The 26,540-nt window shown below is 50.9% G+C and overlaps 2 protein-coding genes across 4 annotated transcripts in view; both read left to right on the top strand.

The window, feature by feature from the left end:
- Positions 1–12,375, top strand: part of SLC13A3 (solute carrier family 13 member 3) — a 44,563-nt gene extending 32,188 nt beyond the window's left edge. For all 3 annotated transcript variants that reach the window (XM_035006471.1, XM_035006469.1, XM_035006470.1), the window contains 3 exons: positions 4,732–4,893; positions 7,229–7,366; positions 10,654–12,375. In XM_035006471.1, coding sequence (XP_034862362.1) covers positions 4,732–4,893; positions 7,229–7,366; positions 10,654–10,830 — 477 coding nt within the window. In that variant the 3' untranslated portion in view covers positions 10,831–12,375. The remainder of the gene's footprint in view (positions 1–4,731; positions 4,894–7,228; positions 7,367–10,653) is intronic.
- On the top strand, positions 11,213–25,839 carry OCSTAMP (osteoclast stimulatory transmembrane protein). Its single transcript, XM_035005633.1, is given in 7 exon segments — positions 11,213–11,317; positions 11,622–11,720; positions 19,993–20,057; positions 22,650–23,652; positions 24,995–25,349; positions 25,352–25,482; positions 25,484–25,839. Coding segments are annotated over 7 exon segments (1,908 nt in total). The 3' UTR covers positions 25,634–25,839.
- The last annotated feature ends 701 nt before the right edge of the window (positions 25,840–26,540 follow it).

The following is a 26,540-nucleotide window of genomic DNA, read 5'->3' as shown; positions in this document are numbered from 1 at the left end:
CTCGGATGGGGTCCAGGGTGAGCCTGGATGTGTGGACTCCCTAGTGCTGGTTTGGGAGGGCTGGAAGCAGATCCCAGGGCTTGCTCTGAGCTTGGCAACTCACTTAAACTTTACCGCTTAGTGTCCTCAGTGCATTTTTCTCCTGCTGTAAAACTATCCACGACTCCCCATATATTTAGACTCTAGTCTGAAGGCTTCCTTGGCCTACGCACAGGGCCCAGCGTGACCTGGCCCCTGCCCACCTCCCTGGTGTCAGCTCCTACCTCTCTCTCCTCGTTGGCTCCCCTCCAATCCCACTGGCCCCTTAATGTCAGCCACACTAGACTCATTTGCACCCCTGGACCTTTGCATCTGCTTTCTTTCTGCCTAAGGCTCTTCCCTGAGATCTTGAGTCCTGGCCCTTCAGGTCAGCTCCAAGGTCACCTGGTACCATGTCTAAAGTAGCCTCCCCTCCAGCCACTCTCCCTATAACACCCCACTATTTCCTTCCCCTAAATTTCCTGCTCATTTGTTTGCTTGTTGGTGTCTCTCTTACTGGAGCGTAAGCTCCATGAGGGCAGGGGTAGTATCTGTCTTATTCACTACTGTTCCGGCATCGAGAAGAGTCCTGGTACATAACATGTTCAATAAACATTTGTTGGACATGACCCATGAAGCGGGCTGTTTTGAGGGTTGATGCCGTGAGGCGTGGAAAGTGCCCAGAACGGGGCTGATACATACCAGGTGCTAAAACCAGAGCCACCTTCAACCTCACTACTGTTATTGTTACTATAGTTTTACTATCTCGTGGATTGAAAAATTGGTCTTCTTCTGGCACCTTCATGTATATCTCATTTAATCTCCACCAAAGTAAACTTATCTACAAATATATTGGGGTTATAGGAGCTTGAGAGTAAGTCAGAAGGGAGCAAACCCTGTAGGCAAGTAGAAACGTGTATATTTTCCCCATCCCTCATTTCCTGCTGGAGAGTCACCTGAATGAGGATGGTGGTGGTGGTGGTGATGATGATGGTGGTGATGCTGATGGTGGTAGTGATGATGGTGGTGATGGTGGTAGTGATGATGGTGATGATGGTGGTGGTGATGATGGTGATGATGGTGATGGTGGTGGTGGTGATGATGGTGATGGTGGTGATGGTGGTGGTGGTGATGATGGTGTTGATGATGGTGGTGGTAGTGATGGTGGTGATGGTGATGATGGTGGTGGTGGTGATGATGGTGATGGTGGTGGTGGTGATGATGGTGGTGGTGGTGATGATGGTGGTGGTGGTGGTGGTGGTGATGGTGATGGTGGTGGTGGTGATGATGGTGGTGGTGGTGGTGGTGATGATGGTGGTAGTGATGATGATGATGATGGTGGTGGTGGTGATGATGGTGGTGGTGATGATGGTGATGATGGTGATGGTGGTGGTGGTGATGATGGTGATAATGGTGATGGTGGTGGTGGTGATGATGGTGGTAGTGATGATGGTGATGGTGATGATGGTGATGGTGGTGGTGGTGATGATGGTGATGATGATGATGATGATTGGCATTATTTTATTGGGGAGGTAGCCTAATGAAGTAAGAGCTAGATTCTAAGCTCAAAATTCCAACCCTAGGGCAAGTCATTTCACTTATTCAGGCAAATCACCACCTCTTTGTGCCTCAGTTTCTTCAGCCATAAAATGGAGATAATTATACAACTTACCTCATGGAGTTGTTATAGAGATTAAATATGTTAATATTAGCCAAGTCTTCAGAAGACTGCCCAGCACAGAGTAAACTCTACATGAAGTGCTTGTCAGATAAATAGTAATGACTCCTATTCCGTGCTATGTAGAGGGACTGTGTTTTGCATGCATTTGTTTAATCCTTACCACAACTCCTTGAAGAAATCAAGGAACAGAGATGTTCATCAATTTGCCCGAAGTCAACAGCTTGTAAGCAGTATGGTTGTCCGAATGCTCACACATGTGCATGAAGTCCTCTCTTTTTGCTTCCCTTGAACCAAATTCACTGGCTCTCTCTCCCTAGGAATTATTATACAGAGTTGTATACACACAGCCAAGCCTACTGTGTTTTACGAGTCTCTTAAAGATTGTCAAGCCTCTCCCCTCCCATCCTGCAATGTGGCCTCAGGCACCTCTTGACATCTTTGGGGGCCATAAGGAACACAGTTTGACAACCACCGCCCTGGGCAATTTCTGAGTGTTTCGCCACCTCTGGCTTCTTGTGACTTGAAGCTAATAATGACAACTGGCGTGTTGGGGGGAGTCACCAGGTACCGGGGCATTTTCCAACTGCTTTGTAGATTTGCTCCTTTTCTCCCAGTTATAACCTTCGGGGATAGGCACTGTTATATCCGGGTTTACAGATGAGAACACTGAGGCACAGAGAGGTTAAGTTACTTGCCCAGGATGACACGGCTCGGAAGGATTAAGGTGGGAAACAAGCTTACGCTGACTCTGGGGCCCTTTCTCCTCATCCTCTGGCCACACGGCGTCCAACCTTGCCTGTTGCTGGTTCTAGAGTCCCTGGAACACTGTGGGGCGGTGTGTTTCCAAGGAAACGGAGCTTCCAATACCTAAGGGAATGGGAAAGGGCAGGTGAAGCCCTTGGGAGTCCCCAAGAGAACCCCAGGCAGCAGGGGGTTCTCTCCCCTGACGCCGCCAGACCTCCCTCTGGTTGCGGTTGCGGAAGCTGAGCCAAGGACCCGAGTGTGCTGGGACGTTGGTTGGAAGCCCGCCACCCAGAGGCCTGGCCACAGGGGAGCTCTTGGCTTCTCATTCACCAAAGTCATTAATATTCCCTCTCTCCAGCCCCTCTCCCTTAAATCGCACACAACTGCCATCAGTCTCTAAGCCAGAGCTGTGGCCTCTGGGAAAAAACAGTGGCCCCATTTTCCCCTTGAAAGATTCCCTGGATGGGGAAGGGCTGGGGCCTTGACTCTGCCATGCACCATCATTTCTAGGCTATCAGACAAACAAAGAAGCGTCTAAATTTTACAAAGACTCTTCTAGGGAAAAATATCTTTAAGCATTTATTATTCGTTCCTTGAAGGTAACTTTTAAGTCAAATTATGGGGACCGGTGTAGTATTTTATTTTATTTATTTATTTATTTTTAAAGATTTTATTTATTTATTTGACAGAGAGAGACACAGCGAGAGAGGGAACACAAGCAGGGGGAGTGGGAGAGGGAGAAGCAGGCTTCCCGCGGAGCAGGGAGCCCAATGCGGGGCTCGATCCCAGGACCCGATCCCAGGACCCTGGGACCATGACCTGAGCCGAAGGCAGACACATAACGACTGAGCCATCCAGGCGCCCCCAGGTGTAGTATTTTATTTATGTAAAAACAGTATGCTGTGTTCTAGAATCCATTATGAAATTTTAAGTTCTAGATAAGCAGTAACATTTCTATCAAACATAAAAGAAATGTATAAAGTTTCTTTGAAAAACCCAAGTGTATCAGGATCAAAGGATACTGGGTTGCTAAAAGGGCTATGGTAAGCACACACTTGATTAAGTATTTAAATACTCCTACGTAGAGTAACTCCTGGAGAAGTCAGCAGAGAGAGCATGGAGAGAATTCTGCAACACTGATGGGGGGGTAGAGTCCGGAGCCAGGGAGGGAACGATCTAACCTGTCTTTCTCTGTCCTGGAGGGCTGTCGTCGGCTCTGGGCATCACCCTTCATTAAGGGGGGCAGTGACAGACTGGTGCATCCAGAGGATGGTGCCCAAGTGATCAGGAGCTTTGCAGGCCCATGTTTGCTTACAGAAGTTCATGGCACTGGGGCGCCCTGGGTGGCTCAGTTGGTTAAGCGTCTGCCTTCGGCTCAGGTCATGATCCCGGGGTTCTGGGATCGAGCCCCGTGTTGGGCTCAGTGGGGCATCTGCTTCTCCCTCTGCCTCTCCCCCGCCCATGCTTTTTCTCTCTCAAATAAATAAATACAATCTAAAAAAAAGAAGTACATGGCCCTCAGTGTGAAATATATCTCAGATTATTACTTTTGGGGGCCATAGGCAAGTCACAAAAACTTTGCCAGTCTCAGTTTCCTTCCCTGTAACACAGAGACAAATGTCTGCCTTCCAGAACGGCTGGGAAGGGTTTAGGAGGTAATGCATGCAGGAGCCAAGCAACCTGTAAAGCCTCAGGGGTGATGATTCTTACGATAAAATAAGTAATAATACAATGTTGCATTATCATTGTAATAATCATCCTTATCATTACTCACAAATATCTTTATTGTTGATAATCATTTTGATAGTGCTGTATTTAACGTATATCTGATAAAGGTTTTATAGATGATATATAGTATATCTTGTATATATTATTATATGATAATGATCAGATTACTAATGAATATTTTGTATACACAATTGTGTTAATATTTTTGTCATTCATCACCACCCACGGAGGGTCCGGTTTTCCTCTCTCACTCAAGTTGGAGCTTAGGGGTGCTAGAGCCAATTGGATTATTTGGGGAACAAAGAGGTTTGGGTCCTGGCCCTACAGAGTTGGAGTAGAGAGCAGTTCAAGAAGCAGAGAAGCTGACGCCAGTTGGCTGAATGTGTGGCCTTGGACCTGTCACTGACCCTCTCTGAGCCTCAGTCTCCCCATCTGTGAAGGAGTATGGTTGTCACTGTTGTCTTCATGGTGGACCATCCTAACCTCCCCCCTGGACCCAGCCCCTGGGGATGGCGGCTGGGGCCGGGCGCGGGTGTGAACAGATGCCCCCCCCCCCGCAGGAGTCGGGGCTGTCGGCGTGGATCGGTGGGCAGCTGCACCCCCTGGAGAACATGCCCCCGGCCCTGGCCGTGCTGCTCATCACTGTTGTCATCGCCTTCTTCACCGAGTTTGCCAGCAACACGGCCACTATCATCATCTTCCTGCCTGTCCTGGCAGAGCTGGTGAGAGTGGGAAGCGGGGGGGAGGCTTCAGAAATCTCTCCCCCGCCACGAGGAGCTCCGTCCCGGCTACAGGGGCCTTTGCTCTCTTCCAAAATGCACGCAAGTGTCAGACCCTGATTTTTTTCTTTAAGAAATACGCAGAGTAAATACTTCCAAAGTGTACCAAATTTTCTTCCTTTGGGGGCTTTCCAAGGAAAATACAAATTTTCAAATGTGGATTAAGACAAAGTAGGAAATCTGAGTAGACAAATAACCACAGGAGAAATTCTAATGGTAGATGAAGTTCTAAGCTCCCTCTAAAGAAGGGTTTCTCAGCGCTATTGGCATTTGGGGCCAAAAAATTATCGGAAGGGGGGCTGTCCTGTACGTTGTAGGATGTTCAGCAAATGTCCCCTGGTGGGGGAGACAAAACCATCCCCCGTTGAGACCACCACGCTAAAAATCACTAGCCAGTCCTCAGAGGGTGGGCGAGGTGAGAATTAGCAAACCTGCAAAGAACAGCTAGCTCCCACCTTACTCACACTATTTCAGAGCACAGAATAATGGAGAAATAATAATGGAGAAAGCCATCCAATCCAGGAGTAAGGCGAACAAAACCCAGACGCCAAAACCAAAGCAGGACAGCAAAGGGGGAAAAAAGTCACAACTCCATCTCACACATGAACAAAGATGCAAATAAATAAAATGCAAAATAAATCTAAGAATCATGTGAAAAGAACAATATATCATGATCAAATAGAGTTTGTGTTCAGAATTTCAAAGCCGATTAACACTAGGAGCGATCAGCAGAGGTCTATATTTAAATAGATTAAAGAAGACCAAGCCATATGATTGTCTTAATAGAATCCAGAACTGATCACATTAAATCAGTGTGGCAACTACACGCTTTGTATGTCAACGGTGATATACCAGGCCCACTTATCTGAGCCACTTTTTTTGGTTTCAGTTGGCTTATTTTTGCATGAATTTGTAATGGCGATCACACTGTGTTAGCATACAGAGATGTACTTTATCCTTTTTCAGTGGCTAGAGGATATTCTGTTACGAGTGGATAGCGGTGGGTCTATTTAAGATCTCTCCTGAGGGACACGTAGGTCGCTTCCAACTTTGCTGTCACCAGCAAAACCTCCTGGACCCTTTGTTGTCTGTGCACCTTTGCTTACATGCCTGGATGAGATCCCTGGATTGAAGAGCATGTGCATTTATAATTCTGCTAGATGTGGGCAAATTGTCCTAAAGTGGGCATGCCATTTTACACCCCCACCAGTAGCGTGGGGTGGGGGGTCCCCAAATCTTGCCAAGTGTGATTTGATTGACTCACACCCTTCCCCAGGATCTGAGGGAGCAGATGATTGAGAGAGATGGGGGCGCTGGGGGGTGTCGGGGAGGAGAAGCGTGGACCCAGCCAGGTCTGTTGGGGCAACTTTTGCTGGAGAAGACACTAGTGAATGGCACAGTGTTCTAAATGGTGCTTATCATCAAAACCAAAACGTTTTACATGTCAGGGAGTGAATTTAGCACTTTTTGAGAAAATGTATATCCTTTGGGTTATCAAAATTCCCTCGAGGGGCCAAAAAATGTCCTATCTTAAATACAGTAGTAGAGAGGAGAACAAAATGAATTGTAGATGAATACATCATTTGGGAGAGGTGACAAACCAGCCCACTGAATGAGGCCAACACACAGATGCATTTGATTCACACAGTCTTAGAAATTGGGAAAAGCTTCTCAACAGATGCAATCTCGAACTCTCTGTGTCTCCAAAATCTGGTGATGCCCCAACTAAAGGTGCCCGGGGACTGGCTATGGGGACTGTTTGGCTGAGGGAAGGACCAGACAGGGGACTCGGTATGTTAGAGCCTCAGCTGGGAACTTATGAGGAATGCAGGCTCCTGGGGTGACCCCAGACCTGCCGAATCAGAAACTCTGGGGGAAGTGGGGCCAGCAAGCTGTGTTTTAGCGAGTCCTCCAGGTCTGATGATACACTCTCAGGCTGGAGAAGGTGTGTTCTAGAAAAATCTCCCCAGCCTAAGCTTGTGGCCCCGGAATGTCACTAACCTTGGGAATGTCTTCTCTGTGTGTCTCTTGGTTTGGGTTCTCTTCGTTTCTGTCTCTGCTTTTGCCTGTGGATCTGCGTTTCTGGCTGCATGTCTCTCTGTGTGTCCCTAAACCTGTCTCCTCGTCCGCTGCAATTGTTCTTGGCCGCTCTGCCCATCTCTGTCTGTACGTCTCTATCGTCGTGTCTCTGTCTGTGGTTGTGGCTTTCAACCATCTCCATCTGTTGCGGTGGCTTCTCTCTGTTTCCCTGTCGTGGTCTCTCCTGCACCCGGACCAGGCCATCCGCCTGAGAGTGCACCCCCTGTACCTGATGATCCCCGGCACAGTCGGCTGCTCCTATGCCTTCATGCTCCCGGTCTCAACACCGCCCAACTCCATTGCCTTCGCCTCCGGACACTTGCTGGTCAAAGACATGGTGAGTCGGGGCTCGACCTAGCAGAGGCCTGAGAGGGGGCGGCCAGCAGGTGCTGGGCAAGACACCTGGGCAGGGCCCCTGCTCCTCCACCACCCCCCCCCCCCCCAGTCTCTGAATAAGTCATTTGGAGTGGGGGCCGGACTATCTAGGTTGGTTTTAGCAAACACTCTGGGGTGATTCTTATGCTTCGACAATTTCGGGAAACACTGCCTTAGTGATGACTTTCCAGAGTCCACTTCAGGGACAAGGGACTTCCTTCTCTCTCTGGGCACTGCTCTCTTTTCTTATTTGTTCAGCCAACGGCTCCGTGCCTGGAATCTGTAGGAGAGACGAGCAGCAGTTCGCACCCTGGGGGGCCTGGAGAGGTCCCTCTCCCCTCACTCGCCTGCTGAACCTGCTCCTCCCTCCCTCCTCCTGCCTTCCCCTGCCACTTCCCCTCCACTGGCTGCCTGGGGGCACTCAGGGAATGCAAATCTTAAGCTGGTGTAAACCATTTCCTGGTCCAGTCTCTCCAGGCTCAGAGACTCAAGCAGGATAAACCGGAGGGGAAGGGAGGGAGGCGGTGGGCAAGAATGAGAGACAGAAAGAGGTCACAGAGCAAACAGAGAGAGAAGGAGGAGGCTGGTGTGCCTGGAGCGGAGTTGGGAGGATGAGGCCAGAGGCCTGGGGGAGGGGAAGGGTGCAGAGCATGCCGGGCACAGACTTGGGATCTTATGCGGCTCACAGTGGAAAGACTTAAAAGGTATTTGAGCAGGGCCATCCATGCAGGCAGGCGGGGTCCGAGAACCCAGGGGAAGGTCCCACAGGACCAGCCAAGAGGGTCCTTGGCTTCACGCAGGACAGAAATCAAACGTGAGCCAGAGAAAGTGAAAACGGAGTTTATTGAATAGCGTGAGTGACAGACAGAGAGTAGTAGATGGAGTGTCTGGGAGACTCGGAGAGGAGAGAATGAGTCTCATCCTTGCTTGGTGTTAGGGGTTCACATTGGGAAAGGGTCTAAGGAACATCGTTTGCCTTCAGGAATCCACGGTAGGGTCCCATCAAAGGGAGAGTCAGGTGAACCATAGGCTATTCCAGAAATCACTGGAGGTCGGGGTATGGATGCCACCGTCAGCCGGGGTTTGTTGGAAGCTGATGTCCTGGAATGTGTTTGGGATCTGGCTCTTCTTAGATGTTATCAGGTGTTTAGGGGCTAGGACAGAACTCAGAGACTAATTCACTTTCTTGCTTCCCCCTCGAAGTGGGAACACAGCTTCTTTGGCTTATTCAGGGGCAAAGTATGGAACAAGAGTAAACGGGGCCTGGCAGGAAAACAGCCGAGGCGGAGCCTTTCTAAAATGGAGTCCCTTCAGCTTCCCTACTTCCCAGTGACGTGGTTTGACTCCTGCCTTTCCAAGATCACTGTGGCTGCAGGGTGAAGTGGATCGCTGGGGGCTGGGGCTGAGTGTGGAACGGGGAGGCCGCTTAGGGAAGGCAGCAAGAGGGCAGAGATGCGACCTAAGGCCCGTCCTGAGAACAAGGGGACAGTGAGAGAAATGGAGAGACCTCGCGAGGGACGGGAAGAGGCCGAGGGATACAAGGGGGCACAGAGGGGCAGACGTGTCAGAGCCAGGCTGGATCCACGTGCCCGCCTGTAGGCTCTGCTCCCAAGAGTGATGGTGGAGGTCGTTGACATGACGAATGTGGGACAAAGCAGGCGTTTGGAGCCAGGCTCCCAGGAGCCCAGCCCTCCTCCCAGGCACCCCAAAGCTTTGGCCAGGCCCCTTCCGATCCCCCGAAGTCACCAGGGCTCTTCTGCAGAGGCAGGTCAGCATAAGGCAGCTGGACCTTGTCACTGGGCGTACTCCCTTCACGACTGACGCCCTTTCTGCGGGCCATCCGTGGCAATATTGATGTAACAATTCTCCTAAATCAACTCACATTTTTTTTTTTTTTAAGATTTTATTTATTTATTTGACAGAGAGAGACACAGCGAGAGAGGGAACACAAGCAGTGGGAGTGGGAGAGGGAGAAGAAGGCTTCCCGCGGAGCAGGGAGCCCGATGCGGGGCTCGATCCCAGGACTCTGGGATCATGACCTGAGCCGAAGGCAGACGCTTAACGACTGAGCCACCCAGGCGCCCCACAACTCACATTTTTTTAAAAAAGATTTTTATTTATTTACATGACACAGAGAGAATACAAGCAGGCGGAGAGGGGGAGGGAGAAGCAGGCTCCTTGCTGAGCAGGGAGCCCGATGCAGGGCTCGATCCCAGGACCCTGGGATCATGACCTGAGCCGAAGGCAGATGCTTAACTGACTGAGCCACCCAGGCGCCCCTCAACTTACATTTTTTAAAACACTTTAAATAAGAGTATTTAAAGAGAAGAGTTTCTGACGCATCTGGGCATGGAAAACTGGTATTGTACGCCGTAGAAGGTAAGTCTAAAAAAAAGGCACAGACAAAAAAAGCAAAATGATTACATTTGCCCTGAAACCGATGACCTGGAGAAGGTTCTGAACCCCTGCTTGCTCAGGAGGGCAATTGGCAAGGAAGAGAGAAGTGTTAAGGGCATGACAGCACCTAAGGGAGACCTTCTGTGGGAGGAATAGATTCAAAAAGGGATTGAAAAGGGAGTGACTCTCTCACCACGCAGTTCACAGCTGAGCAATGCTAAGGTCAAACAACCAGAAAACCCGGATGAGAAACAGATTTTCAGCCCAAGTTTGGACTGAATGGCGCAAGAGGTTAGCCTGGGGAAAAAGCAAACAGGCAGACTTGTTCTAGCTACTTAAAAAGGTCAGAATTCCCGTAAGACAAATTCCTCACAACAAAAAAGTATAGCCTTAAGTAGACACGGAGTGTGGATAGGTGTGAGTGAGTGTGTATGAGTGTGTGTGTGAGTGTGTACGTGTGTTATCGATCAAACCAGATTATTTTCAAGCTGTGTGACCTGGGTAAGCCCACTTCTCGGAGCCTCGTTTTCCTCGTCCGTAAAGGGGAAGTAATGATAATCCCCCTTCGAGGGTGTCATAGGGATGGCATGTCTCTACGACACCTACGCAGCACAGTGCCTGGCCCCTAGAACCACTCGGCGGATGGGGACATTTTAGCTCTCCAAGGGGCAGCCTAGGGTGCGTAAAGATGGAAGGGTCTTGGGCATACACCAGCCTGGATCTGTGTCTTGGAACCATCACTTCGCAGCTGGGAGATCTTGAGTGAGTGAGTTCCTGATTCTGGGCGTGGGTTTTCCCATCTGTACAATGGGCTCTGAGCTGATCCCTCCCTTCACCTGGGCTCCATTTCAGGTGCGGACAGGCCTCCTGATGAACCTGATGGGTGTCCTGCTGCTCAGCTTGGCCATGAATACTTGGGCACAGACCATCTTCCAGCTGGGCACCTTCCCGGACTGGGCCGACATCCACTCAGCCAACATCACAGCACTGCCATCCACTTTGGCCAACGACACATTTCGGACCCTCTGAGTGCCCCCTCCGGGACTCTCTCTGGGCCGGGCCCTCCCAGAAGGCTTCTGCCATCACCTGCTGCTAGGACTCTACAGGACAATCGAGCCGTTCTTTTCTGTGATCCAGTGTGCAGCAAGCAAGAGTGACCTCCAGTGGTCCACTTGGGCCCACAGGCTCATTATCTAGGACACCTTCTCCTTCTCTTTCATGGAGGTCAGGGCCCAGATATCTCCCAGATCTGCTGCCAGAAAAACAAGCTCCTTTATCTCTGAGCTGTTCTATGGCTAGGATGCAAGAGAGCCCTATTTCAGCAACAGGAAGCAAATCTGGAATATGGCATTTGACTTAAACAGTTGGAATGGGGGGGCATCAATTCCTGTGGGCACTGCTAACATCCCCCATGGCCTACTTTAGGTTACACTCTGGAGAGATCATCTTGCCTTTAGATGTCACCTTCCTCGGGGAGGCTTTTGGGGACGCAGCGTACCAGCTGTTTGCAACCACGGTGCGTCCTGCTCGGTCGGCGCCCATTCTGTGCCCGTTGTTTGAATATGACCCCTATCGGTACACCGCAGCCGGGGTTACTTTCAATCCCTGGAGACAGGGGAGGGACAGATGACCTCCTGAGGACAGGGAGGCTGTGCAAATCCTCCTTGCTGCGCTTCTGGGGGCCTGAGTACACCAGGGGAGTTCTAGAAACCCCCAGCTGACATCTCTACCTAAGCTTTTTAGGATTTTCCTGTTTAATCTGATTCCGTTTGACCATAATTCTGGGGTCAGGCCAAGCCCTGGCCTTACCGTCCTTTCAGCAAGGACTCTCCTACGTGTGGCCCGCGGGGGCCTTTGTGGTTGCCCGCTACTCCTTATTCCAGCAGCTGGTCTTTACCTCCCTACCCATACCCCGAGGGGTAAGCATGTTTAATTAGCAAAGGCCACATTTTTCAGGAATGAGGAAAAAAAAAAAAAAGTCAGAAGATACATTGAGGCCTCATAAAAGGCCAGGGTAAAATTTCTCAGGCAGACAAAATATCGTAACCTTCTTCTGCAGAGGGGGCCAACGGAGACTTCCCCTGAGCCAGTGGCTGGTGGGGGCTGTCCTAGAAGATCTGATCCCTCCTTGTTTCCAGCAGAAGCATCTGGGCATCCCCAGTGAACAGCACAGTATCAGGCCCAGCAGGAGCTCAGGATATGGAATGAGTGACCCAGCATCAGCTAAGGTGCCCGTGGGGGGTCTGGAAGCCTCATGTCTGCCCTTCCTGCGTATCTGAGGGATGAAGTTCCCTGGGCAGTAGGGGCTGGGACGGCGGCACCCAGAGACTGAACTCGTCCTCAGAATGGCACGAGTGAGTCATGGATGTTTCCCTGGGAGCAGCGGGGAGGAGAGAGGAGGAGCCCCCAAGTTGGAGGATGGGCTTCACCTCTTCCCACGTGAGTACTTTAGAATTCAATCAGAGTTGCAGCCCATGGCGGTTGGGAGCAGCACTCGTGGAGAACAGGGGATGGGAGAAGTCCATCCGCAGAGAAACCCACGCTACTTGTAACCAGATGAATCGTGATTTCAAATAGTTCTGATTGAAAATGCTATAAAATAAAGAGTGTTAATCAATACTGGGCCTACAGATTATTTGCTTTCTGGGCATAAAAGAGCTTTTTTTTTTTTAAGATTTAATTAATTTATTTATTTGACAGAGAGAGACACAGCAAGAGAGGGAACACAAGCAGGCAGAGTAGGAGAGGGAGAAGCAGGCCTCCCGCAGAACAGGGAGCCCAATGCAGGGCTCAATCCCAGGACCTGGGGATCATGACCTGAGCCAAAGGCAGACGGTTAACGACTGAGCCACCCAGGCACCCCAGCATAAGAGAGCCTTAAGGTGCCAAATTCCTGAGCTGGGGGTTCCACGGAACTGACCTCCCTGACTTCACTTCCCTACTGCTCTCCCCTCTGCACTCCAACCACATGCTTATACTGCCCTGCCTCAGGGCCTTTGCACATGCTGTTCCCATTACCAAGAACACTTTGCTTCCAATTATGAGCTTATTTCCTCACTTTATTCAGTTCTCTGCTCAAATGTCACCTCCCTAGAGACTCTTCCCTGACCATCTGGTGTAAAATCTTGCTCTCATTACTCTCCATCTCCTTACTCCACTATATTTTCCTTCTTAGTGTTAAACCAGGCCACTGGATCATGTATTTTCTTGTTTATTAACTTTCTCTCCCTCTAGAATACCAACTTATCAGAATACAAACTTTATTTTGTTGAGTGCCATAACTCTCGTACCTAGAATGGTTTCTTTTTTTTTTTTTTTTTAAAGATTTTATTTATTTATTTGACAGAGAAAGACACAGCGAGAGAGGGAACACAAACGGGGAGTGGGAGAGGGAGAAGCAGACTCCCTGCCGAGCAGGGAGCCCGATGCGGGACTCGATCCCAGGACTCCAGGATCATGACCTGAGCCGAAGGCAGTCGCTTAACCAACTGAGCCACCCAGGCGCCCCTAGAATGGTTTCTGACACATAACAGGTGCTCAGTAAATATTTGATAAGTGAATCTATACTAAAATTTATGAGAAAGCAATCTTGCCCTCTGGTCCATGGTCTGTCCCATTCATTTCTTTGCTCACTCCTTCTTCCATTTATTCATTCAACAATATTTATTAAAACCTGATTATGTGTTCATTCACTGTCCACATCCACATGGAACTTACATGCTAGCTGAGGAGATAGGCAGTGGGCAGGTAAACAAATAAAATGACTCTGGGTCATGATATGGGCTAAGAAGAAGATGAAATTGGACAATGTGACAAACTGACTCAGAAGTTACTTCAACCAGGGTGGTCAGGGAGGACTTCTCTGAGGAGGTGGTATTAGAATGAGACCAGAAGGAGTCAGTCACGTGCTCACGGTGGCATGGGAGGAAGCTGGGTGGCATGGGTGGTAAGGATCATTGGAAATATATATGAGACTCATGTCTGGAATACAAGAGGAACATCCAGAAGTCAGAAAGAACAAACACAAAGCAAAATACCTGTTTTAGTTACTGTGGTTATATAACAAACCATCCAACACTCAGGCCCTAGAACACAGCAACTTATCGGCTTATGTTTCTGCATTTTAAATTTTTTTTAGAGAGAGAGAGAGACTTTGAGCAGGGGAGGGGAACAAAGGGAGAGGGAGGAGTGGGAGAGAGAATCTTTAGCAGGCTCCATGCCCAGTGCAGATCCTGACTCGAGGCTCGATCTCATGACCCTGAGATCATGACCTGAGCTGAAATCGAGAGTCATACGTTTTACCCACTGAGCCACCCAGGCATGCCATGTTTCTGCATTTAGACAGAGCTCTGCAGGGATTGTTTTGTCTCTGCTCTACATGGTGTGGCCGGGGTCACTCAGCGGGGAGTTTAGCTGGAACTTGAACGTCCATGATGACTGTGGAGCCTCCAGGGAGTCTAACCCAAACCTCTGAACCCAACAGTGGGCTTCTCAGAAGGCAAAAGCAGAAGCTTAAAATCTGGGCTTGAGAGTTTAAGAATTCAACTCTGCCACATTCTATTGATCAAAGCAAGTCAAAAGTTGGCCTGGTTCAAGGGGAGGGAACTAGGTTCCACTCCTTCGTGGGAAGAGTGACATCCTCATACAGAGATGGGAAGAGGCTTGGTCACTCTCTTTGGAAGGCTCGTACCGTAACACCTGCGAGCAGGATGAGGGCGAGATACAGCCGTGCCATTTTAAAGCAGGCTGTCAAGATGGCCAGAGCTTGATAAAGACATGCTCGAATCCACTCGTCATCAGATAAATGCAAGTTCAACCAAGATGCAACAACACACCAGTCCAACCAGCAGAAACTAGGCAAGCGGACAAGAAGTGATGATGGAACAGGAGAAGACAGACACCCTCTTGTGCTGCCGGGGAGACTGTTACTTCCGACGGTCAGCCTGGCAAGCGACATGGCAGTAATTAGGAGAATTCATTGCCTGCATTCCTACTTCTGGGTTCATATCCCAGCAAAATTGTCCCATAGTCCCTACGGAGACGATGTAGGAGGATATTTGGGCCACTGCTGTTGGAGGTACCCAGGAGCTGGAGGCCACTAGGTGACCTTCAGGGGGTGGGAGTGATGGCATTTAAGTGAAACATGGGGAAGCTCACTATGGAAAACACAGCAACACACAGAAGTGATGAACAACAGGTATACGGAAGGTTCGGATACACACATACATAGTCTGGCACATAGATCAAGAACTTACAGAGTCAAGCGGGCAGAGGGTTGGAAGCAGTGATGGCAGATGAAAAACAAGATGAATAAAAGCCACTGAACGAGGGGTTCAGTGAGACACTTTGGACTCCTTGCTCTACCCGTAACATGCTGTGTCACCTTAGGCAGGTCCTTTATGTCTTGGACTTTGGAGAGATAAGGGTGCATAGAGTCAGGGTCCCGGTCTCAGAAGGCAATAGTAAGCACACAGACTAGTTATTTGAGGACAGCTTAGTAATGGGTCTAGTTCCAAGGTGTGGGCAGAGGGTAAGGGAAACCACGAGGGAAAATGTGAGTCCTCGGTGGAGGGAGGGAGGAGCACCTCCCAGCCGAGGCTCTGAGGGACAGAGGCCCATGTGGGGCTGGCACCTTTATTCCTTACAAGACAGCCCCTGATGACTCTGAAAGGGGAAAGCTGCCCTGGATCTTTCTCTACATCCTCCTTCGGCTCTCCTGCCGGCACTCTCCATGACCAAACCCAACCTTATTGGTCAGGGTTCTCCAGAGAAACAGAACCAACAGGATGGAATATATATGTATGTATGCCCAGGCAAGAGTCCAAAGGCAATCTGCCGGCAGAATTCCCTCTTGCTCAGGGGAAGTCAGTCTTTTGTTCTATTCGGACCTTCAACTGATTGGATGAGGCCCACCACATTATGAGGCAGCAATCTGATTCACTTAAACTCCATTAATCTAAATGTAAATCTCATCCAAAAACACCCTCACAGAAACATCCAGAATAATGTTTGACCAAATAGCTGGAGGCTGCGGCCCAGCCATGTTGACACTGAAAGCTAATCATCACACCCACAGAAGCCAGAATATAGGAGAGTTCTTTGAGGCTGCGCATCCAGGTCTAACCCCAGGGCTCAGGGCAGGGAGGAGAAGAGTGGAGACAGGGTCTGCAGGGGCAAACTGAGAAAACATAGCAGGGAAGGTTTAGACCAAATCAGAGCTTGTAATCTAGTGGTCCCCAGGTCTGCATCCATCTCACAATCAGGATTTTTGGGACACCTTTCATGAGTTTTAAACTTTTTTTAAAATTATTTATTTATTTGACAGAGAGAGAGATAGCGAGAGCAAGAACACAAGCAGGGGGAGAGGGAGAGGGAGAAGCAGGCTTCCTGCTGAGCTGGGAGCCCGATGTGGGACTTGATCCCAGTACCCTGGGATCATGACCTGAGCTGAAGGCAGATGCTTAATGGCTGAGCCACCCAGGCACCCGAGTTTTAAACTATTAATTGATTGCTAATATTCTTTTTTTTTTTTTTAAGATTTTATTTATTTATTTGAGAGAGCGAGAATGAGAGAGAGTACATGAGAGGGGGGAGAGTCAGAGGGAGAAGCAGGCTCCTCGCCGAGCAGGGAGCCCGATGCGGGACTCGATCCCGGGACTCCAGGATCATGACCTGAGCCGAAGGCAGTCGCTCAACCGACTGAGCCACCCAGGTGCCCTGCTAATATTCTTAAATTCAGAAAATTTCACATTAAAACTCTGATTTGTGCTTCTCTTGGAAAAGAAAAGACCAGAAGTTCTGGCAACATGGGACCCTATCGTTACCTGGCAACAATTGTTTGGAGCTGAGTAGTGGTGAAGGGAAAACTCAAACTGATAGGTGAACTCTCTTGTTTGCCACAGTCCCCACCCTTCCTTAATGCCTTATACTGACTCTCTTCATTTTAAAAATACCAGGTTTTTATTTTTATTTTTTATTTTTTAATTTTTTTTAAAGATTTTTTATTTATTTATTTGAGAGAGAGAGAATGAGAGAGAGCACATGAGAGGGGGGAGGGTCAGAGGGAGAAGCAGACTCCCTGCCGAGCAGGGAGCCCGATGCGGGACTCGATCCAGGGACTCTAGGATCATGACCTGAGCCGAAGGCAGTCGCTTAACCAACTGAACTACCCAGGCACCCAAAACACCAGGTTTTTAAAACTGAGTACAAAAAATAAAGAAAAAATATCCCCTTAGTAAATTTTATATTGATTACATTTTGAGAGGATACTGTTTGGGATATATTAAGTTGAATAAAACTTTTATTAAAAGTTGAATAAAAATTTTATTAAAATAAATTTCACTTTTTTATGTGGCTACTAGAAAATTTTTAATTATATACATGGCTCGCATTCTGTTTCTATTGGGTAGCATCGTCTATTTGGTAAGATTTTAGCCAACTCTCCATATTCTCAGGCTGAGTGGATGGTGGCAATATTCTATGCCCACGGGCTATAAAATTCAATGACTCCAATATTCTTTGGACCTCCGATGCTGATCGTAGATCTGAAGGCTTACCACTTCCTCTTCCTATACTGTCTTATGGTTCTGAATCCTCTACCCAGAAATTCCCCTCAAAAAGCTGATTCTATTTTGGATGATTCAGAAGACCCTTCCGGATGTTGTGGGATTTAGAGCCAGGCCAGCTTTATGTAGGCAGAAGTGACTGCCTACATGTGCTGAGAAAAGCCAAAAATATCTTCTGCCCTTTCCTTCCCTATACCACCAAACTCCCAAATCCTACACATTTACCAGAGGTCTTCAGGAAATGACCAACATGGTCCTTAACCAGTCTTGGGGCCACTGCAGAAACTAGGCAAAGCCTGGTGGGTGCCTGCCGGGCCCGCTCCCCTCTGACCGGCACAATGCCCTAAAGTTCCCTATGTGATGGGGACCCTGGCCAGGGATCTGGCCCAGTGGGCGTCACAGAAGCCTCTATAATCAGGTCTAAACAGCCTGGGGCTCACTTAGGCAGAGCTGTCAGCCCAGGCGGGAGAGGGCAGGAGCGTGTATCTATCTACTGGATGCTCTACATACATTATTCCACTGAATGCTCAAGCAACCCTAAGGAGATATTAGTAGTCTCATGATAGCAAAGCCCACACAAGTTCAGAAAAGGACAGTGTCTTGTCCGTAAGTGGCAAAGCTGGCTTTCCCGTGCAGATCTTCGACCCCCAGCCCAGAGCCCCCACGGTGCAGACGGACATCTAGGCAGCTCCCGCACCAGCCCTGCTGAGGCTTCCTGCAGAGGCTGGAAGTCGGGGGCCCTCGTGCTGGCTTTGGCCCACAGACTTGGTAAGATTGGCCGGCCCAGAGGCCTTTTTTTTTTTTTTTAATGCTGGCTTTAAAAACTTGGAGACTTTTACATAAAAAAGGGAATGACTGGCATTTTTGGAATAATTGGAAAATCTGGTAATGTCGGACCTCTTTTCAAGGGACTTCAACCCTCAACCGGAGCAGGGCCGAAGCTGTCCTTTCCGAGTAGGTCTACACGCGGCAGTTTACGCTGTTTCCATCCCGGTCTGCTCTGCTCCTTTGCCTCGGCTGGCTGGTCTCTGCAGGCGCCCGGGGCTCCTGCTCCCCGTCTACTCTGGGCTCAGTTCTCTGCAGACGCTCTGTGCCTGGCCTGGCTTCCTGGAGGGGCCTGAGATCTGGGAAGGGTGTCAGGCTCTCTGAGGGCCCCAAGTGTCTCATTCGATTGTGTGACCATGAGAATGTCACTTCCCCTATCTGAGCCACAGAACACCCTCCTTCAGGCCTGAGCAAGTGACCCAGGCAACATGTCCTTATAACGGAAAAGGATGGGGAGTCTGGAGCACCACCTAGGTGTGCCCTTCCTCACTGGCCCCTCCATCCTGCAGGGTGGAGGCCTGGGGGCACAGCGGAGGGCTCCTGGAGGAGGCAGCCTACTGGCAGAGATAAAGCACAGAGAGGAGGGGGGCGGGGGGGAGGGTCTGCTTCCAGAGAGGGACTGGCTTTCCAATCAGCCTGGAAGTGTACCTGCCAGGCACATGCTGCAGCAGGGTGTGTGGACCTCACACTTATTAAATGCCTACTGTTTGCAGTGCCAGATGCATCTGAAGGTAACACGAGTCTTGTGAACCCTTCCCTCCACACCAGTAGAGCCCAGTGGCTGACCAGTTGACTCTGGAGCAGGACCGTTGGCTGTAAGTCATGGCTCTACCTCTTACTAGCTGAGTGGCTTGGTCAAGGGACTTAATTCTCTGGGTCTCAGTGTTCTGAACCGAAGAATGGAAATAACAGTACCTACCACAAAGGGTTGTTGGAAATAAGCATTCAGGGAATTCAAAAAGAACTATTGAGAAGCGTGGGGCACCTGGGTGGCTCAGTCGGTTAAGCCACTGCCTTTGGCCCAGGTCATGATCCCAGAGTCCTGGGATCAAGCCCTGCATTGGGCTCCTACTTCTCCCACTCCTCCCCACTCCTGCTCTCTCTCTCAAATAAATAAATAAAATCTTAAAAAAAAAGAACAAGAAGTGTGTCTGATACTTAGCAAGTACTCCATAAATGTTAACTGTTACTATCATTTCTCTCTTTTAAAAGGAGGAAACTGATGGGGTTACCTGCTCAAGGTCACACAGGTAGGGAGGGACAAAGCTAAAGACAGAAAGCCAGCTAGAAAGGAGATGGGAGCCACTACGCTTGAAAGAGAGTCTCAGCGAGGTCCAACTGTCTCCTATGGGTTCCCACTGCTCACAGCTGGGGATCAGGCTCCTCTAGGGGCCCACAACTGTGGAGGGGGAGGGCAAGGGGAAGCCAAGCAGAGTTCTAGTCCTGGCACTATCACTAATGAGCGGTATGGCTTTTCTGAACCTCAGTTTCTTCCTCTGTGAAATGGGAGCAGTTCTACCTTCCTGCTCTCAGGATCACAGATAACTGCTTGGAAAACGCTCTTTCCTCCGACACCTTGCACCCACTTGCACCCACCCCTGCTTGCCGGAAGAGGATGAGGCAGCTTGCCCAACCCCCTGGGAAGTGGGCCCAGGCAGGGGCGGGACAAAGCCAGCAGGAGGGCTTAGTTAAGAGCCAGAAAGCAGAAGCAAGAGGGTTTTTCCCAAGTTCTAGAGAATACAGTTCTCCCCATTTCCTGCCCACCTGCCCGCACTGCCTCAGCCTGCCTGCCCTGATCCAGACCCACAGCTATTCGGGAAGCATGAGGGCTCCACGTGGGACCGCCGAGCACCACGCCAGGACCAGGTAGGTCTGGAGACCCTGGACACTGGGACCACAGGCAAGAAAACAGTCCTTGGTCAGGCACGATGGGTATGAGCTTAGCCTCAGGCTCTGCCATTCCTCAGCTGCGTGACCTTGGGTAAACTCCACCTCTTTGAGCCTCAGTTTCCCCATCTGTGAAGGAGAGTAGTAATAATTCTTACAAGATAGCTGTAAGAATTGAGGGGCACCTGGGTGGCTCAGTCGTTAAGTGTCTGCCTTCGGCTCAGGTCATGATCCCAGGGTCCTGGGATCAAGCCCCGCATCGGGCTCCCCCCTCTCCCGCTCCCCCTGCTTGTGCTCTCTATCTCTCTCTAACAAATAAATAAAACCTTAAAAAAAAAAAAAAGAATTGAATGAGAAAATGCACACACAGGGCTTGCCATCGTGCTCGGCTTGGAGTAAGCCCTCAGCAGATGGCAGCCACTTTCCATGTCATTCCCAACACTCCCCCACGCCTTGGCCTCCAGCATGACTTAGAGCTGGCTTCCCTTCCCCTATCATTTGTATTATTCGCTCTTCTTTTAACGGCTACCATGCATGCCCCGAATACTCATTATTACAATAGCAGGAGGTTTAGTCCTAAATGAAAATGCCCTCAGGGGCCAGAAAGGCCCTCATTCATCATCTCTGACGCAAGTGGGTCCTTGGTGTTGTCCAGCTTGGATAGCATTGCCCTGGTTCGTTAACTCTCCCAACCTCCTGCCCAGCTAGTTTCCCCCCTCTCTTTCCTCTTCAAGCTCCCACTGCCTCCTCCAGCACGCTCTCCATCAACGCTGACCTCGCTTTCCTGCCACCCTGAGCAAACAGAAGCAATCCTAGGACAGCCTACAAACATTTAGGGAGCTACATGCCAGACACCATTCCAGGCACTTGGGCTACCTCAGTGAGCACAAGAGACCAAGGCCCTCCCCTGGTGGTATTGATGCTCTCGTGACAGATAACAGGTGACTTGCTCCTTACTCTGTCCCAGACACAAAGTGACCCTACGAGATGCTACTTCTATTCCGCCATGTTACAGACATGAGTTACAGGTCTTATAGAAATAAGAAAACTGAGGCACAGAGAGATTAAGAAACTTGACCAAGGTCACACAGATGGTGAGTGGTGAAGCAGGGATTTGAGCCCAGGCAGTCTGGAGGCCATGCCCTTAACCACTTCTCAGTTGTGCACCAGAGGAACTGAGACTTGGCACCCACACTTTGCCCGTCACCCACCCCTCCTTTTGTGCTGTCCATCTTACCGGCTACCACCACCACCGAAAAGATGGCTCCAGGGGGCCTCCCCTTCATCCAAGCCCCCCTCTTGATTGGCTCTCCCATCTTCAAACCTGTTAGAGTCTCTCCCATCTCGGCGCCCTCCACCCCGCCCAGCGGCCGAGGCACCCTGTCTGTGCACCTTTACTGCAAACATGGTTCAGCACGCTCCTGTCTCACGTTCTACTCCTTCCAGTCTCTCCCAGGCCCCCTCTAGTTAGGTTTTGGCCCAAGATGCCACGAAGCTACCCTTGGGCAGTTTCCAGGCCAACGGTCATTGCTCGGTCCTCAGCCTTGTTGATCCATCAGCAGCACTTGACATATGTGGTGACCCCCCTCTTGGAACATTGTACTGGCCGGCTTCCCCAGCCTCCTTCTCACCTCCCAGCCTGGGGCGAGGGTTCTGGTCCTTGAGTGCCTCTCCTCCCCACCAACGCACCGTCCCGGGGAGTCTCCTGTCCTGCCCCATGGCTTTAAATGTCATCTATAAATCAATGATTTTACGTGTCATTTATTTCCCATCTCGGACAACACCTGGGTGCTTTCAGTTGCTCAGGCACCAAACCTCAAGGTCATCCTTGATCTCCCTCTTCCTCTCAGACTGCCTGTTGTGTTGGCTCCTCCAACAGAATGTATCCTGAACCCAACCTCTTCTCACGAATTCCTCTGCCATCACTTTTTAACGCAGGCTCTAGGAGGGCAGGGATTCTTGTCTGTTTCATTCATTCCTGTTTCTCTAATAGTAAGCATATAGTAGTTGCTTAATGAATATAAGGACAACAGAGTAGAAAAGCTCCCGAGTGGTCAACGGATCCACTCCCCATGCCTCCAAATTATAGAGGAGACCCTGAGGTCCACAGAGAAGGAACGTCCAGAATGACACAGGAAGCCAACCAAGACTGTGAATTCAGGGGAAACAGTGTCTCTCTCTCTCTCTCTCTCCTGAAGTTTGTCTCTTTCTTATTCTCTCTCATCTGCGCTTCTCTCTCCATGACTCTTTCATTCCCTGGGGCAAGGCACCCTCCCAAACCTGGAATTACAGACCCAGGCAGCCCAGACATCCATCCGCACATCCCCAGGAACTGGGCTCTTCCCTGACAAGTCCAGTGAGGATAATCCTAGGGCAGCCTCTGACTAGTTCCGCTTGGGTCCTGTGGCTTTAGGGTGAGTTACTGGGATTGGCCCACAGGGGAAGACTGCCAACCCCTGTGGCTCAGGGGGAGCCCGTTAACGATTGAAGGGTTTGTGGATCAGGGGCATTGGGCTGCCATCCAACCCGTCATCCTCCTGAAAGAGCACCCCCCCATTTCCTTGTGTGCAGGTGGAGGTTCTGGCACTTGGGGCTCTGCAAGGCCCTCGGCCCCCTGCAGGCCGCCTGGGTCGCCTTCTCTCAGCCGGTCCCAACCAGCTGTGGCCAGCTGCTGACCCAGCTCTTCCTGTGCGGTTGCTTGGCTGTCACTGCTGCAGGTCTGACGCACCACTGGCTCGTGTCCTCGCTGCTTTATCCTCTGGGACCCTCGGCCACAGTGGCCACTGTCTGGGGCCTCCTGGTCTTCCTGGTGCTGGGCTTGGTGCCCCCTGCCCGCTGCCTGTTTGCACTCAGCGCCCCTACCCTGGGCACGGAGCAGGGCCGCTGCCTGCTCTTGTCCTGGAGCACCACCACGCTGGGCGTCACCGTGGTGCCCAACGTCTTGGCCAATATGGGCGCAGCGGGGCAGGTGCTGAGATGTGTCACAGAGGGCTCCCTGGAGAGTCTGCTCAACACCACTCACCGGCTGCACGCGGCGTCCCGGGCTCTGGGCGCTGCTGGCCCAGCGGGCAGCCAGGGCTGGACACTGCAGGCCCAGGGCAACGGCTCAGTGTTCCGCCTTCACATGCTCAGGGTCACCCAGCAGGTGCTGGAGGACTTCTCTGGCCTGGAGTCCCTGGCCCGGGCGGCCGTGCTGGGGACCCAGCAGGTGGTCGCAGGGCTCTTTATGCTGGGCCTCCTGGTGGACTCGGGCTGGTACCTCCATCGCTACCTGACTGACCTGCGGTTTGACAATATCTACGTGAGCCGGCAGCTGGCTTGGCAGCTGGCGGAGGCCCAGGCCACACACCTGGTGGCCTCCCCACCAGCCTGGCTGCTCTGGGCTGCCCGGCCGAGGCTGTCCCAGGGGGAGCTGCTGAGTTGCCTCCTGAGGCTGGGGCTGCTCACCCTGTTCCTGATGGCCACAGCCGTGATGGTGGCCACAGACCACGTGGCCTTTCTGCTAGCTCAGGCAGCCGTGGACTGGGCTCAGAAGCTGCCGGCCGTGCCCATCACGCTCACGGTCAAGTATGATGTAAGTGCGGTGATGGGACTAGAGTCATTTCCTTGTAGGAGGGGGCGGGGTGTGTTAACCACTCGATTTGCAATTGTTTCAAGACCCTGCCCTTGGAGAAGCTAGGAGATCCTGGAGCATTTGCAGACAGACTCGCTCAATGTAGTGGGTTCTATTCTCACCCCCGTGGCAGATGAGGATCCAGATACCCAACAACTTGAAAATAATTTGACACCCTCCCACGCACCCCCCCGCCCAGGTCACTCTTTTCCTAAGTGGCAAGGTGTCCTAGCTTCATTTTCTTCACTTGTACAAACTGGATCCATCCTCCTCACCCTGCCGGGTTATTGTGAGTCTTAACATGTGGTCCTCTGTAAAAGTATGCAGGGAGCTCCATGCCACACGGGAGAGGTCCAGTCAGTAGTGGTTATCACGAACAGCTCACAGCTGCATGTATCAGACTGGAGGAGGGCTTACGAATGATCTAGATCAGGCGTCTGCCAACTATGTTCCCCAGGGCCAAACCCTGTGGGCTTCCTGGCTTTGTAAATTAAGTTTTATTAGAACATAGCCGTGTCATTTGTTTAGGTATCGGCCCCTGGCTGCTCTTGATAGTCGCATCAGGGACAGTGTGATCTATGAAGTGAAACGTATTCTTCAACTTAAAAGTTCGTTTTCATTCTGATTTTTTTTAAAGATTTTATTTATTTATTTATTAGAGAGCGAGCGAGAGAGAAACAGCATGAGAGGGGATAGGGTCAGAGGGAGAAGCAGACTCCCTGCCGAGCCGGGAGCCCGATGTGGGACCCGATCCCGGGACTCCAGGATCATGACCTGAGCCGAAGGCAGTCACTTAACCAACTGAGCCACCCAGGCGCCCCTTCATTCTGATTTTAAAAGATACCCCAAGGGAATTGTAGAGCCTAATTCTTGGGAGCAGGGTGTTGGGACACACCTTGGCTGGGACTGACCCCCCGGGGTTGGCCACATCCTAGTGTGACCTTAGGCTTCCCATCTTTTCAGTGGGGCTCATTCTGGGCTCAAACTCAGAGGATCGTGTGTATTTGATGAAAAAGACATCTAAGGTATTCACTAAGGGCTTAGCAGAGAGTAAATGCCCGTAGCACTGTTTGTTTTCTCTAAAGCGTTGTGTTCCGAATGTAATAGCACTGTGCTTTTTGTTTGTCAGAAGGCCTGCTTCAGACTCCTGATGTCATTTGCTACTCCTCGGTGCCCAGGAGGCAGGAGGCTGGGTTACTTCTGTGCCCATCTTACAGAGGGGGGCCAGCGGCCGCGAGTGGTGGGGGGCAGGGAATGGCTGCAGTGTCTGTCTGTTCACTTGGCCTTTTCCCCATCTTTGAAGGCCTCATACACGGTCCTGGGCTTCATCCCCTTCCTCTTCAACCAGCCGCCTCTGGAGAGCCCTTTCCTCTCGGCTCACAACGCCTTCCAGTGGGAGCTCCGCTTCACCTCCCCGGGCTGCCCACTGCTGCCCGCCCGGCGCCCCCACACGGCCGCCCCCCTGGCCGCCGGGGCCCTGCAGCTGGCGGCTGGCGCCACCGTCCTGCTGGAGACCTACGCCCGGCGCCTGCGACACACCATCGCCGCCTCCTTCTTCTCCGCCCAGGAGGCTAGGAGGGTCCGCCACCTGCACGCCCGGCTCCAGCGTAGATACGACAGGCACGGAGGCCGGCGGCTGCCCCTGGGGCGCCCGTCCTGCTCCCGAGACCCGAGTCTGTGAGCGCCCACCCAGCGCGGATAGACAGGCCTACGGCACGCTGGCCGCTGGGCAGAAGAGAGAGCAGCAAGGCAGAGGGGGAGGAGCTTGGGAGCCGTGCAGACCGTGGTCCTCCTGCTGCCTTCCTGTGTGACCTCGGGTAGATTGCTTCACCTCTCTGAGCCTCCGTTTCTACACCTGCAGGATGACTGCGTCATAACAACCCATGTGACCTACTTTCCACGTGGGGGTGTGGAAAGGAAGGACTGCCGATATTGGGCATAAGAGGCCTCAAGAAGCAGGAAAGGCCTCGGCACAGTGAAGACAAGCAAGTGCAGAGACAACTCGAGGTTCCCCCTGGCCAGTTGGGGGTCAGCCCGGGCTCTCATCTGCATCCACTGCTTTCCCTGGTGGATGGAAACTTCACGTGGTGAATGTGTTTAAATTTTCCCGGAACTTATTTATATGTCCCCTGAATCCTCTTACATTTAGCCATCTAAAATTTTCTTGATTTTTATAAGCAAAGTATTTATTAAATCCTAAATTAGATTATGTTACTCTTTGGTTTCAAATTCCTTTGGGGATTTCCCATCCAGGGTCACCAGGGTTTAGCAAATAAAAATACATGACACCCGGTTCCATTTGAATTTCAGATAAATAACAAATATGGGTTTAGTCTAAGTACGTCCTTAGGACATTCTTATACTAAACATACTTATACTAAACCTATATTTGTTGCTTATCTGAAATTCAAATGGAACTGAGTAATCCATATTTTATCTGGCAACTGCATCCGCATCGAAGTTCTAGTAAAACCCCAGCTCTCTCCCCTGTGGGCTTAGTATTCCCTGTTGTCCCCTCCAGATCATTCTCTGCCCTTCTCTTTCCCAGGAATTCGTACCTCCATGAATTGTATCACCCTGGCTCCCCTGGCCTCTGACTTCTAGTCGGGCTCAGCCAATGGGAGGCACTGGCCTGCAAGCCAAAGTGGGAGAGGAGAGAGATGTCAGGATATTTGTTCCTGCAGCCGTCTGGGCTACTTGGCGGAGGCTACATTCCATTACCAGCAGCCACAGCTCCTGTCTGGCTGGGTGGCCCCCTCATGGTGGCTGTAGATGTCCCCGGGTTCTAGAACGGTACAGCTTCCAAGGGTGGTAGTTTCTGAGAGCCTCACCATCCTTCCCTTTACCAA

This window comes from Mirounga leonina, unplaced genomic scaffold, assembly GCF_011800145.1.
Source record: "Mirounga leonina isolate KUSES-001 unplaced genomic scaffold, KU_Mleo_1.0 Mir_150, whole genome shotgun sequence".
Classification (NCBI taxonomy): Eukaryota; Metazoa; Chordata; class Mammalia; order Carnivora; family Phocidae; genus Mirounga; species Mirounga leonina.
This window is presented reverse-complemented; position numbering and strand designations above follow the sequence as displayed.